At 35.8% G+C, this 14,825-nt stretch overlaps 4 protein-coding genes across 7 annotated transcripts in view; 2 read left to right on the top strand and 2 right to left on the bottom strand.

The window, feature by feature from the left end:
• The first annotated feature begins 108 nt into the window (after positions 1-108).
• On the top strand, positions 109-1,810 carry LOC142984095 (UPF0488 protein CG14286). The gene is made up of 3 exons (XM_076131427.1): positions 109-427; positions 855-989; positions 1,360-1,810. The coding sequence occupies exons 1-3, from the start codon at positions 238-240 to the stop codon at positions 1,740-1,742; spliced, it is 708 nt and encodes a 235-aa protein (XP_075987542.1). The 5' UTR covers positions 109-237; the 3' UTR covers positions 1,743-1,810.
• A 303-nt stretch (positions 1,811-2,113) lies between these two features.
• LOC142984075 (uncharacterized) lies at positions 2,114-4,115 on the bottom strand. Its single transcript, XM_076131385.1, has 4 exons — positions 3,981-4,115; positions 3,377-3,545; positions 2,812-3,070; positions 2,114-2,518 (listed from the first exon to the last, which is right to left on the bottom strand). The coding sequence occupies exons 1-4, from the start codon at positions 4,111-4,113 to the stop codon at positions 2,114-2,116; spliced, it is 966 nt and encodes a 321-aa protein (XP_075987500.1). The 5' UTR covers positions 4,114-4,115.
• Positions 4,116-4,137: 22 nt separating this feature from the next.
• Positions 4,138-14,473, bottom strand: deltaCOP (coatomer subunit delta). Its single transcript, XM_076131546.1, has 15 exons — positions 14,340-14,473; positions 14,154-14,193; positions 13,949-14,069; positions 13,644-13,746; positions 12,984-13,103; positions 12,620-12,679; positions 12,428-12,539; positions 12,020-12,110; positions 11,299-11,454; positions 10,906-10,982; positions 10,362-10,450; positions 9,279-9,426; positions 8,611-8,722; positions 5,569-5,691; positions 4,138-5,182 (listed from the first exon to the last, which is right to left on the bottom strand). Exons 1-15 carry the CDS (start codon positions 14,340-14,342, stop codon positions 5,014-5,016), a joined length of 1,524 nt encoding a protein of 507 aa, XP_075987661.1. The 5' UTR covers positions 14,343-14,473; the 3' UTR covers positions 4,138-5,013.
• Positions 14,474-14,584: 111 nt separating this feature from the next.
• LOC142984091 (deubiquitinase DESI2) overlaps positions 14,585-14,825 on the top strand; it is a 30,033-nt gene continuing 29,792 nt past the window's right edge. Inside the window, exon 1 of one of the 4 annotated variants that reach the window (XR_012960134.1) lies at positions 14,585-14,809. The gene's annotated coding sequence lies outside the window, so the exon portion shown is untranslated. The remainder of the gene's footprint in view (positions 14,810-14,825) is intronic. The other 3 variants (XM_076131418.1, XM_076131417.1, XM_076131422.1) reach the window with 3 other exon arrangements.

A 14,825-nucleotide genomic window follows, 5' to 3' on the forward strand; every position in this document is an offset into this window, starting at 1 on the left:
TAAAATATAGCAACCCCAATAAAGCCGAGTATGCACAGTTACTCATAGTATTTGTTTTTGTTGTTTCTGAACGTCAAATTAGTAATAAAAAAAAGTAAATGAATAGAGGAGTATGAATCTATGTCAACGCTGTCAAATGATCAAAACAAAACAAAACGTGGTGTAATTTGGTTGTGCATTTAAAAGAGATTTAAAACTATTTTCAGCTGCATTTATCTTCTTTTAGTATCTTAAAACATGCCTAAACCAACAAAACTACATTCCAAGGGGAAATCTAACTCGATACAGAAACCTTTTAAGGTCGAGAAAGATAGTTCGGATGGCATAGACCCTGAAGAATCCGTGAGACAATTCCAATTAGAACTCTGCTGGTGTATTCAACAATTGGAACGTTCTTTGAATGAAAAGAAAGGCAGCGAAAGACAATGTAAGTTTTTAAATGTAATTTTGTAATATCGCTGAACTTTTTCATCAGTTTTTTCATGTAGGTATGTCAAGATTGTAGATTTGCACACTTGTTTTCAAATGATTTCACAATTATGTGTAATCTAGACCATTCATGAGCCTAATCATAGCTCATTATTCATTGGAAATAAAAAAATGCATAATTTGTTAAGATTACTATTATGTAGGTAGGTTATGTTTTTGTTGTGGGTATTGATCTTTTTGTTCATCATATTTGACTGTCATGTTTAGAGCTGTAAGAGGGATATAATAGAAAAAAGTGAATAAAATAAACTTTTGTTTGTGGAAATTTTAGATAATATATCTTTGTAAGAAGTGCAAAGAGACTGGTTGAAAAATTTGCAAGCATTTTTTTTTCTATGTATCTGAACATATTTTTTTTCTTCCAGTGCAAGAAGCATGGAAGGTGCTAACTGTGTTAAAGAACAACAACCAGCCAGTAATCCGCAAGAGACAGCTTATGAGAACCCATTTTGGTGACTATCGGGCTAAGATGGCCGCCGAAGAGAAGAAATTGGTTAAGAGTAAGTTAAAGGTTCAGGAGTGAGTATTTTACCAATCATTTGGTTTTTGATGATCATTTTAACTAATAATGTTAAGTTAGAATGGACATCATGAACTTATAAAATTGTAGTAATAGCATTTTTACTTGTGGGATAGATATAAGACCTGAAATTTAAATAGAATAATAAAAGAATAAAAACTAAATATATATAAACAATTTTTTGCAAACAAATTCTTTCAGTTACAACTAAGTAATTGCCCCTTCCAGAGTTAAGCTTTATCAGGTCTAAAATATAAAGTTCCTCGAAAAATCATTAACTGCCTTTAATAATTGAATTAAGATATGAAAGCTAAAGAATCAATCATCAGATTTCTTTATCTTTTTTGCAGTGGCAAGTAAGATCAAGATATCAGAAGTGCCAGATAAACCAAAAGCAACATTTTATAGGAAGTCTGCATTTCTAACAACGGGAGATGAATCATTTAGATTTAATTTCAACTTGCCTTCGGAGCAAACAGATGATAGCAATAATGTTGCTGGCAGTTCTAGTGCATCCAATTTAAATGAGGGCACTAATACTGGCAATACTGTTGATCCCAATCTAAATGAGGGTAACACTAAAACTGGCAACACTAGTGACCCCAACCTAAATGAGGGCAACACTAAATCAGAAGGTGAAATTAAAAGTGAAAAACCTAGTGAAGATGCTAAGAAATTCAAATTTTCGTTTACTAATACTGGATTTAAGTTTAATTTTAATGTAGAAGAATAGATCGTACTTAAGATGTTAATGTGATTATTGTATAAAATGTAACTTTAATATAAGTGTCAAAAATTTGATTTATGAGTTTTAATTAACACCTCCCCTATTTTAAGTATCATCTAATTTATGCCTTATTGTACTTCCTGTTTTACTAATAAATTTTAATATTGTAATCTCTGATTAGTCATGCAATGTTTTACCTTTTTAACTCATATATTATACATTTTCAAAACTAATTAATTACTTTATAACACTGATTATCAAATCAGAACTTGCACGGCGTTAATTAGTTAGACAGTAATCATTTCATAACCTACATCATAAAGGTCCATAATAAAACCACAAGAAGTAACTACCAAAATATTTACTTTAACTGAAAATTATACATCACAAAGACTTTGAAAGTACCCTTTCTGTACATCTTCGCCATCGTCATCTCTAATACGCTTCGCACATTCATAATCTTTATAAAAGCTTTCTGAATTCGGTACAGCGAAGCCCACAGGTAACTCATATTTACTATAATACGTTCCCCAAGTGGCTATTCCAATTAGTTTCTTAGTAATTGTGTCAAAAAGTACCCCACCCTCGACGCCGTGGTAGTGTTTGCATTTCTCACTGCTTTTGATGAAGTCAGAATATGCGCATGAATGATAACAAGGCACGCCGAACCCTTTTAACACGTCATTGGCCGTTAAGATCTTTGAACACAAGTCTAAATGGACGACTACTGCCAGATCTGTTAAATTGTAATGTCTTTTTGCTATTCTTATTCTGTGAATACCCTGTTGGAAAATAAAGTTTTTGAATGGTTAGAATATTACACCTATTTGAAATGTAATCAAATTTAAAAATCTTACTCATATTTATTCCCAGAAAAATTACCTATATTTATTTTTTTAATTGTTTGATAATTAAAATATATAATAATATTTTACATTTATTCTTCTCGCCAAGCTACATAGCTTATTGGCGATTTTATTTATCTACTTATGCTACAAAATTTATAATTTACAGAGTTATAAATAAATTGACGCCCTATGTAAATTTTCGGGGGAATACCCTGATATAAACGTACCTTCGGAGCAGAATATCCAACAACTTTCGGACTAATAGCCTTTGCAAAGTCAAGTTTAGTGAACCATTTGAAAGCGTCATCTGTTCTGTTGCTCATATTTAATATCTGTATAGCAGACCACGAGACGTCATCTTTTTTCTTTACTATTATGAAGCCGATGTCGTCAAAGCCTTGTTTGGACATGTCTGATGGTATGACAAATGCTAGAGCTTGCAGGAAGTTTGAGCCGTATATTATTGTTGTGTAGTCCACTTTGATACTGAAAGATTACAATTATTAGATATGCAGGGCGCTATACCTCAGAATTTGCTCCTGCAACTATCCTATTTGGACATAATTCACTGATTAGGTTCTTACTTACGTTACAGAGTAGTATTTCAGTACCTGCTTCAGTTAAGTAGGTAACAATTCTTGCTTTCTTAAATTTAATGTAAAGATATTTTATCTTAACTTATTATTCGAACCAAATGCAACTGGTATGAGTACCTAAGCATAAAAGTCTAGATAGAACGATTAGTTGTTATTGCTGAGTTCAGTAAGCAGTGAACTTAACGATAATACCTACGTATAAAGGCACCGGGCAGCAGTAACAAATATATAAGGCTCGATACACACGGCGGTGCAGATATGCGGGTAGTCTTTCGTCCGCGAGTGTATAACGCGCGCTATCCACGGGTATTGCTTCTCCGTCACTGAAGTTGCACCCACATCGTAGTTCTCTAATGATGCGAAGTCTGTAAGAGCATGTTATAGCAGCTTTACTTTGGAGTAGAGCAGAAGAATTCAAGATTTCCTAGCTCAACTTTTTTGCCTCGTGCTAACAATCCAGATTCGGGAATTGTATATTTTGTAAATTCTGCATAACTTTTTTGGACTCCACAGATTTTGGAACTGATATAAAATCTTTTAATTTAAAAGTAAAATTGACAAAAACCTCTTTTAAGTCTTATTACATAGCCAAGTAACAAAGTTATTCTTAATCCATGAAAAACTACTACTACATGTTACACATACCTACATTGAGATAGACTGACAGACAAACAGACCCTTTAAAATTAAAATTACTATTTCTCGATATCTACGATTTTCGTAATAAGCACTACTTAGCTGTATAGAAACATCTAACTATTTTGGTCAAACACTGCCACTAAAAATAGGTAAGTACTAACAGCTATCCTCTAAATTGAGTGTCGGTCCCCTCAGAGGCCAGTCGAAGCTACTTATATCCGAGTCCACAGACCAATCCATCAATATACACAGGGTTTCCTTCACAATCACACAAACCACTACTAAACCCAACATCATCACAAATAAAACAACTTTACACACATTTTTATAGCTTTTATTTATAATTTATAGTTTTATACAATTTTACTACACACTGTAGTCGAAATGTTGGTTTACAAACTCAAGGTGATATATTTCTTTCATTTGAATGTTTCATATGTTTGCTGGCACAGTAGTCTCAGGAATGTTATACAATAATAATTCTTTGTAATACAATGAAACTTATTAATTTAACACGATATTCTAATAAAAATAATTCTTATGTATAGGATTATAAGTTTCAAATTAACACTAAGTTTATTTCAGGGAGGTAGCGATAAGTGTTGTATTATGTAGTTTATATTATTGCTTATTATAGAGCATAATTTAACAGTTTTAAAAGTGTAATCTTTATTTATTCGTCATAAAGCTAACAGTCTATCTAGTGTCAAAGCTGTTCAAGCGATCTTGACGCATTCACAAAGCTTAACTGACTGTTTGCTAGCAATCTCTTCAGCTATTCAAATTGTTAACATAACGATTTTTCTATTTTGAACTAGTCAATTTCTATATACACTCTACCTAAACCCATGGGGGGAAAACCGTGTATTTTCCCGTTAGTTCATTTTGTTATTATTTAAGTTGAACTAATTGAAATAGATCATTATGAAATATCATAAAACTGCTGAACATATTCGAACTTGTAATAAAATCTCTTTGGCTTTAAGAATCGCAAATGAGTACACGGTTCATTAGGTTTCTTTCAGTGAGCTCGTGGGTACCAAAATATCGAGCTTTTTTGTGTAGAGATAAGATTTTATTACAAGTTAATACATACTATAATGCGAAAAGACTTTTTCCCCGACCTAATATTACTATTGATATTTCATAAGCTACACAGTACAATAGTGTGGGCTACCTCCTGTAACGATGGTGTTAGACAATCTCGTACTTGTCGGGGTGGAAGCTGATCTCCTGCGAGAAGTCGAGCGGCGCGGAGTCCTCGGCGTGCGTGACCTTGGTGGCCGTCAGCAGCGCCAGCGACGTGTCCGACGTCCACGTCACTGACAGGGGGAAGAAGTCGTTCGGGATGGCTGGGGTCACGCTGTATGGGAAACAAATGTTAAGAATATACATTTAGGGCGTACTATATGGAATTAAATAATGCACTTATTCAATCCCAATCGAAATACTAAAATTGTCTAAAATACGTTTTTGACTAATTTTGCTATTGATGCGACGTTTAAGGGAAATTCATTAAATAAAAAAAAGGTTTTAAGAACACTCCATTTAATAAGATAGCAGTCAGTGAGCGCTTTGCGGCAAAAGGCCTTAGGAAAATTAAACTTGTTCGTAGGTTATTAACATACAACACCATTAATTCCTTCATCAAACGTTCATCATAAAAAAATCAAAACGTATAAAAGACGTTTTTAAACGTCGTATTTTAATAACCTACGAGCAAGCAGAACATTGTGCTGATATACTCACGTGAACTCAAGGCTGGCAGACTTGTGCAGTTTGTTGATGATGGGGATGCTCCAGATGAGCGTGCGACCCTTCTGCGCATAGCTGCCCTCCCACTGGTGCACCACCACTGACGTGTTGCCGGAACTGGACGAATATTGCACACATTATTATTAACTGAGAAATACAGAGATAAAGTGAATGGTTCTGAAAACAAATTATTAGACTGGAGTTTAATTCGGTGTAAAGTTACGAGTTTAGGGGTAAACTAGAGATCTTTAAATATTTAAGGTTGCCCTGCTCAACAAAAAATGCATATTTTATCAAACTCTACTATAGTCTAACTGTCAGGGGCCGAAACAAGTTCCATGATCAAAAGTACTGATTTTACTGACCAAAAATTCAAAAATACTGACCAAATACTGACCATTTCCAAACCTTTTTTTGGGTGAATGGTGTGAAATATAAAGCTTATTTTCAGTTATTGGCCTCCACCATCCCCATAGACAACCAGCACCGCCTTTTTATTGTCTTAATGTTCAATAGACTCCAAAAAACACAAATAAACCCTAAAAACGCCAATAAACTCCAAAAATTCTAATAAACTCCATTAAACTCCAATAAACACCAAAAACTCTAAAAAACTTCCCGTCTTACGAATATTCGATCAGGTCTTACGAATTTTCGATCAGGTCTAACGAATTTTCAATCAGGTCTAACGAATTTTCAATCAGGTCTAACGAATTTTCAATCAGGTCTAACGAATTTTCAATCAGGTCTAACGAATTTTCAATCAGGTCTAACGAATTTTCAATCAGGTCTAACGAATTTTCAATCAGGTCTAACGAATTTTCAATCAGGTCTAACGAATTTTCGATCAGGTCTAACGAATTTTCGATGAGGTCTTAAGAATTTTTTACGAGTTGAGAAGTTTTAACCCATTCCAAAAACGTGCGCAACGCCGCTAAACAAGCTTTCACTCCAAAAATATTGATTTCAAATACACTAGTCACAAAAATTAAGGGATATAAAAAAAATCAACATTTTTGGGTGATTTTCAACAAGCTGTAACTCCGAGGAAAATGGTCGTACAGAAAAAATAAAAAAAATAATTGTAGCTCCAAGTGTCTTGTTTTTAGATATGACGATGAAAATTTTTTGTCATGGCCAGGTCTGGAGAAATACTACGAAAACTACCGAAAAATTTTTTTCAAAATTTTTTTCCGTCCAAAAAATGGTCAACGGGCTTAAAAAAATATTTTTTGATTCTTTCGTTCAAAAGTTCTTTTAGAAATTTTAATCCTCTTTAATTTGCCGTATTCAAAAAGCCTGTCCGACGATTTGCCGCGGAGTTATCGTCAATCAAAGCAAACTCAATAACTCCGGAAATAATGATCGTACAGGAAATCAAAGGAGGGTTTTGAAAACTGCACAATATTCTCTATAAGAAAATGTAAACATCTTTAAGAAAAAAAAATTTTTTTTAATTGAAAACTCGGACTGAAAAAAAGACAAAATTTCGCAAAATTAAGGATATTTGGATAAAAAAGCAAATCGCAAAACGAGAGATCGTCTATCGCTGCCATAAGACACTGGTCCACTGTCTACGACCCCAATCGTGATGTGGTCATGCGCATAAGCCAATCGGGCTCGACGATGTCGTGGAGTGAGCATAGGCACGCGATTTGCTTTTTAATCGAAAAAATAAAGATTTTAGAGAGAAAAAAGAAAAATTTATTAAAAAAATGAATAAAAATCACTAAATTGCAAAATTGATTTTAGCAAAAACAAAGAATTTGAAGCTTCGGGGCACAACGAAAAAAAAATCGCGGCGCTTTGAATTTTTGAGGAATTTTAGGGGACACTTTGACGTTGAAAAATTACTGACGATATCCTTCGTTCATCCATTTTATCCAAAGTTATACCAAGTTATCCAAATATCCTTAATTTTGCGAATTTTTGTCTTTTTTTCAGTCCGAGTTTTCATTTCAAAATTTATTTTTTCTTAACCATGTTTACATTTTCTTATAGAGAATATTGTGCAGTTTTCAAAACCCTCCTTTGATTTCCTGTACGATCATTATTTCCGGAGTTATTGAATATCAAAGTCAAAAATAACTTTTTTGCTTTGATTGACGATAACTCCGCGGCAAACCGTCGTACAGGCTTTTTGAATACGGCAAATTAAAGAGAATTAAATTTTCTAAAAGAACTTTTGAACGAAAGAATCAAAAACATTTTTTTGAAGCCCGTGGACCTATTTTTAGGCGGTAAAAAATTTGGAATTTTTTTTTTCGGTAGTTTTCGTAGGATTTCTCCAGACCTGGCCATGACAAAAATTTTTCATCGTCATATCTAAAAACTAGACACTTGGAGCTACAATATTTGTTTTTTTATTTTTTCTGTACGACCATTTTCCTCTGAGTTACAGCTTGTTGAAAATCACCCAAAAATTTGTTTTTTTTTTTATATCCCTTAATTTTCGTGACAAGTTTAGATGCTATTTTTTGAGGTCATGTGATGCTTCAATATATGTGTACGTAGTAGATCATCCACATACACAGAGTATCCAAAGCAGCCCTCAGATATCATCACAGGACAAATCGAGAATGTAAGATTGGCCAACAGCAGAGGAAAACCAAAAAAATATATTGAATTTGGAAAAATACTGACAATACTGACCGATTTTCGAAAATACTGACTTTTACTGACCAGGTCCAAAAATACTGACTTTTACTGACTTTACTGACCTGTTTCGGCCCCTGAACTGTGGAAACATAAACTTAAAAAAAAAAACCATTAATGTCCCAATGCTGGGCAAGGGTCTTCTCCGGTAATGTGGGAGGGGTTAGGCCTTGAGTCCACCACGCTGGCCAGTTTGGGGACTTTGTATGCCCACAATAAATGTCTTAAACAAATTTTAGGCATGCAAGGTTTCCTCACGATGTTTTCCTTCACCGTTGGAGAATGTGATAATTATTTTTAATACACAATATAAACCTAATACAAAATAATATCTGATACATTTATATCGGCGTGGGGTTAAAGTAGATGTTAGGTACTCACGGCAACGGTATGTGTATGTTGACATCGTTGAGCGTGAGGTGGTCATGTTCGAGCTCGTACTCGATGTTCACGTCGCAGCCGCCGCCCGCGCCCTCCGACGGCCAGCAGTTCACTGCACATGAACAAAACTAATTAACATACTGCACGTCTGCCACTGTCACATAGAGCCCTAGGGTTTAAATTCAGGGTGGGTCCAAAAAGTCTATTCTATTGCCCGGAGTTAGGCGATTGAAGTCGCAGACCTCCATGCCTCAGAGAGCATGTAAAGTCGTCAGTCCTGCGCCTGACTTCTTACTGGTCGTGTCGGCTATCTGTCCCACTGAACTATGAGAGTAAAGGAATAGAGTGTACCTGTGCATTGTGCACACACTTGGACACTATAAACAAAGTCCTGCACAGATGGTCAGTTTCAATGAAACTGACCGCCGTAGCCGTATATCGGCTAGGAGGATTATGGGTCCAAAAATATTATCTGAGTTTTCTGTAACGAATTTATCAGATATTTGTCGGAGTTAAACTAATTCCTGTGTCGTAGGCAAGTTTCAATTGGCTTCCTACTTTTATTCCCAGTTGTCACCCCGGGCGGTGTTAGAGGGGACAACTGGGAATATACCGAAGAATATAATAGTAATTTTAAAAATTGTGTATATATAGTATATGATGTTCACCGGAGAGCGGCGCGAGCTTGTCGTCGCTGGCGTTGAGGCGCCACTTGAGCACGCCCACGTCACTGTTGAGCGGGAAGGCGCGCTGGCTCTGCTTCAGCCCGATCACGCCGCTGCAGCGGAACGCCTCCTTGTCCACGTTGGGATGAGTCTACCGACAAATTAATCCATACTAATATTATAAATGCGAAAGTAACTCTGTCTGTCTGTCTGCTACTCAATCACACCTTAACTACTGAATCAAATTGCATGAAATTTGGTATGGAGATATTTTGATACCCGAAAAAGGACATAGGCTATATTATATCATCACGCTACGACCAAAAGGAGCTTAGTACCAGTAATTAATGTTACAAAAGCGGGGAAAAATTTCACCCATTCTCTCTTATTGGACGCAAGCGAAGTTGCGCGGGTCAGCTAGTAATCAATAAATATCATTGGACAACTCATTTGATCCCAAACTAAAGCTTGGTACCCACTGCGAGCGGAGCGGACCCGTTAATAACTTCGATTAACTCGCAAGCGCAAACTACATAGTATGCGACTATTTTTTGGTGGAAACACAAGTATGCAGTTTCCACTTGCGGATTTAACGGAGTAACGTTGCGATTTTCGCGGGACGTTTTTTTAAAAATGTAGGCGTTTTTGTATTATTTGCCGGAATAAAAGGCAATGATGATGAGATAAAAATTAAAGCTTATTTTAACATAAATTTACATTATGGTTGCATAGAATTAATCTATACGAATATTATAAAGCTGAAGAGTTTGTTTGTTTGTTTGAACGCGCTAATCTCAGGAACTACTGACCCGATTTGAAAAATTCTTCTCTCTGCTAGATAGCCCATTTATAGAGGAAAGCTATGAGCTTATATATCATCACGCTACGACGATTAGGAGCGGAGTAGTAACGAAAAATCTTACAAAAACGGGTAAAATTATGACCCATTCTCTCTTATGAGACACAAGCGAAATTGCGCGGGTCAGCTAGTGTCTAATAAAATAGAAGCGGCGTTCTTTGGTTACTGCCTACCACTATGGGAAAACGTATAATTATATGTATGTATGTATAACAAACAAATGTTACCTGTAACTGTAGCGGGCGCGTGTCCTTGTTGTCGACGTGCACGTGGATACGTCCGTACTGCTCGTTACTGATGCGCAGTGTTAGCAGACCTATGGGATTGTTACACATTTATTTATCTTCCTTACATCTTTACTATTTGTTTTCCTAATGAGATATTGATGCTGATATGTAGAAATTAAATATTGCTATATTCTTTATCTTTCATCCTCAGAAGGCGCCCATAGCCAGTTGCGCGCGTTAAGCAATTGCATAGGTGGGTGACCGCATAGTGGTATTTGAACTGGGCGTCTCCGTGCTTCGGTGGGCACGCTAAAAGTCGGTCCCGGTTGATGTCTACTAAGATAACAGTCGTTAAGCCACGTCAAAGGCCTCACGGGCGGCTTGAACAACTTTGACACTAGGTTGACCACTAACCATACGACAAACAAACAAACATCCTAAGAAAAAAAATTAAGAAGAAGAACTGATATATTAATAATTTCTTGCAAAAAGACCACTTACACTTGTTTAAAAATATAAAAACTTACGCCAATAGTTAACTTACCGCTAAGTTCAAAGTTCTGTACATCGCCGTCTCTTCCAGCAATTAACGTCAAACGCTCCTCAAACCGCAAGTGTACACTGTTAAAGAAACATTAAATTATTTTTTGAAAATTGGCTTATACTTTCGTTAATTCGCGTTTCCGCAATTTCTAGATTCAGAATTGCAGACTTTTATGAATATGTTTAAAATATAATTTGTATAGTGTATAAGAGCCTTATTAAATCTTTACAATGCCAATCTTTACATGTCTTAAAGTTAGTTATAAACACGCAATTACATTAAAATCATAATACGTCACAAACTAGGCTAAGCCTGTATTTCGGCAAGAGAGAAATATGAACCCAAAAAAGAGAATTATTGACCATATTTTAAAATAAATATAGGTATACTCACTCCTTATGATCAGGTGGAGGAGCCTTAGCCGCATCGAGCTTGGCGGGCGCGGCGCTGGCGGCCGTGTCGCCCTCACTGCGCAGGCGCGACACGAAGGACTCGGCGTCCGTGCCGCGCGACCCCAGCTTCATGGCCGACCGACCCGACGGACGAGCGCTACACATATAACGATATATTATTATATTCACTGCGCCATGGTGTCAAGCTATAAGGCTTTAGCTAAAAAGTGTGGCGAGAGGGTAGTTTGTTCTTGTTGAAAGAACATTTTACAAGTTATGATAAGGTTAAGTATTTATTGGTATTTTTACAGATTCATAGATGAATAACCTCGCATGCGTAAAATTTTGTTTAATACATTTATTGAGGGCATGCAAAGTCCCCAACCCGCACTTGGCCAGCGTGGTGGACTCAAGGTCTAACCCCTCCCTCATTACGGGAGGAGACCCTTGCCCAGCAGTGGGACAGTTATGGGTTACATTTATTATTATTATTAGATGAATAACCCTCTCAAATGATGGCACGCGGCGCGATGTTTCGTTTGTCGAAGCTCATCTTTGACAATTAAATCAGTAAAAATGTTGGGCAAAGAAAAAGAATATCAGTTTATTTTCGGTAGAACAAGGATCGGTTAAATGCATAGTCAGTATTTTAAATAACATAATGTATGACATAGACTAAAGGGTCGTTTAATAGCTAGTCTGAACTGTTTGGTTATACGTACACTTCACGTGCTGGTGTAGTGGGTATTTTCTCAGCGATAGGCTCCTGTACCGACGATGATGACATTGAAGAACTGCCGAAACCACCACTTCCTGTAAACAATAAAAAAAGGTTCTTTGATTGCTGAATAGAGTCTAGAAGTAAAAACTACTTTGTATCTTCTCTACTGTCGAATTATATTAGTACTACCAGTGAGTTGAGCTCAACATTTAAATCAATTAGCGAGTTATGGTATTCTTAAGTTGAGAAAAAAATTGTATAAGATGTATGAACAGCATAAAAGTATGCACCATGCTTTGCTCCAAATAAGTCCCAGTTGTGTCCATACAAGAACATTTGTTAAGTCATGTCACAGCTTTGAACAGTTTGAAAGTGACTAACTATAAGAAAGAAAAAGATAGACAGTTACCAAATGACATCTGACTGCGTGGCGGCGCGCCTCGCTTGGCGGCTTCCAGTCTCTCTCGCTGTAGTTCCTTCGCACGTTCTCGCATGCGGTTAGCTGCTTCTCGTTCTTGTGTCTATAACATTATATAATAATATAATATCTATGGACAGTGGAACAAAAATAAATATTGTTAAATTGTTATTAAATACTGACCTGTCTGACAGCTTGATAGATCTTCTCTTCATGGGAATCCATCTCGACGAATGATCGCACCTGGCATAATGGGGAAAAAGTTAAATCTATTTTATAAAGAAATTAAAAAACATTTCTTAGCATATAAATACATAGTAACCTCAAACAAACGTCATACTGTAAATTAAGAATTGAACATAAATAAAAATGCTATAATTCTGCAGAGTATTTCCCCATTTTCGCTTAAGTCTATTAGTAATGGATAATTTGTTTTGTCTCTTTTGCACAGCGTTTTTAAAAGTCTATACGAAAGTTAGGGCATGCAAATAAAAGGAAATAGTTAGTAGGCACATAAGAATTAAAAAAATAATTGTTTATCACTAACCTGTGCCAAGTTGACACTCTCCCTGTAGCCAAGAGCCACAATCTCATCAAAAGCAAACAGCAGGTTGAATGCTTGGTTTATCACCTCCGCTTCTGTCAACTGAGTACAGTACTCTGGCACCTGGACAATAAATACATTACAAAATTAGACTTTGTTAAATAAATCCATTTTTCACCATTAACAATGTTAATCCCATTAATTAGGGGGCAAGCATATTGCCATTTACCAGGCACTTCACCAATCCCCAGACTATAATTGAAAAATATTGTAATTAAAACTTAAAAAGATGAATTCTACTTTGCATGAACTGGGAATTGAACCAAAGACCTCTTGATCTGCAGTTAGGAGACTGCTGTACAGACTTACTAAAGTCAAACTCTTTAAGTAGCTCAAGAAATAATCCAATTAACAAATTAGGCCAACTACTTATCAAACAATAGGGTTGTAGCATGATGCAATACATTTATATTGTTATCTCTTACACTTATTCATGTTTTACCCATTAAACCTTTATAAATAAAGCAGCAGGCATTTTTTATTCACAAAATTTCAGATACTGAAATATGAAATTTTGCTTTCATTATCATTTAGGCAGTAAGGGAGCAGAAAGTTTATTGTTGTGTTGGTTTACAGTATAAACAATTATTTAAATTATCATACCACTCTGCTGAAAAGGCGTAAGGTCTCCAAGTCTTCAAGAATGTTGCTAGCTTTAGTAGTGATGAGCAGCATATACAGTTTGTCCAGAGGCTGGTATACATATCTGCAAGTTAATTACACTCTTGTCTAAAAGATAGAATATTAAACATACTTATTGCTTTAATACCTATAAATACCATAATGTTTGCAGGCAATGCCTCAAAGCATGGTTACTATTGAGTACAGGTCTTACAAGTTAACTTAATTTACAGCCTGTATTTTGACAGATGTATTTGGCAGTTTTCAATAAATTAGCATGGTTCTACCTGACAGATTCAGTCTCCACGAAGGTATGCTGACGTCCCCCAGTCATCAGCTTGGGGAATGCTGCAAGCAAACCCTCGATACGTGCCTTCGTCATCTCCACAAACTGACGGGAGACCAATGCTGAAACATGGGTGTTGTGTTTATAAATACTTATCTTTTAACATTTTTATATGAATAACAGTGAAATATAGAAGTTCTAAGTACCTTTCCCCGACTTCGTACATACTGTTGCCGCTATCAGCACCTGAAATATCACAAAAACACTGCTGAAAACTATAAACATAAGCCGCACATCGGTGACACGTTTATATACAAGTAGCCACTTTCATACAGCAACAAACACAAATTAAGGTGTACATATCTAAAGAACATTACGTTATAAAGCATTACCATTTCGAATTTGCTTTTATTTTCTCAAATAACATGTAAAAACTACAACTGCAAAACTGACAGCACACACCGAGATGACGTGTGTAGGTTTTTTTTTAAAAGTGTTGCCATCATTTTTAACACTCCTTAACAACTTCCGAACGAACGGAAGAAAATGTAATCGTGTCAATGTAAGGTGTCATAAGCGACGACCGATTTAGTAATTTCTAGGAATGTATGTCACTAAAGAAAAACTTTCCCCTAGTCTATGTTCTAACATAAATGTCAAATTTGTCAAAAGTAACCAAAGCACATTGGGGTTATTGTTCGTTTTTTCCGCAATTTATCGTTTATCTCGTATCTATAACACGTAATTGAGAATCCTAGTTAAAGTGTTCACTTACTCTGTTCAAAAGATGGAGCTGTTGATCTGATTTGGTGCCTAAATTCTATGGAATACACTTGCATACCACAGAAGCCAAATAACAGTAGTAAGTGAAGATTTTT

Source organism: Anticarsia gemmatalis, chromosome 26 (genome assembly GCF_050436995.1).
Source record: "Anticarsia gemmatalis isolate Benzon Research Colony breed Stoneville strain chromosome 26, ilAntGemm2 primary, whole genome shotgun sequence".
NCBI lineage: Eukaryota > Metazoa > Arthropoda > Insecta > Lepidoptera > Erebidae > Anticarsia > Anticarsia gemmatalis.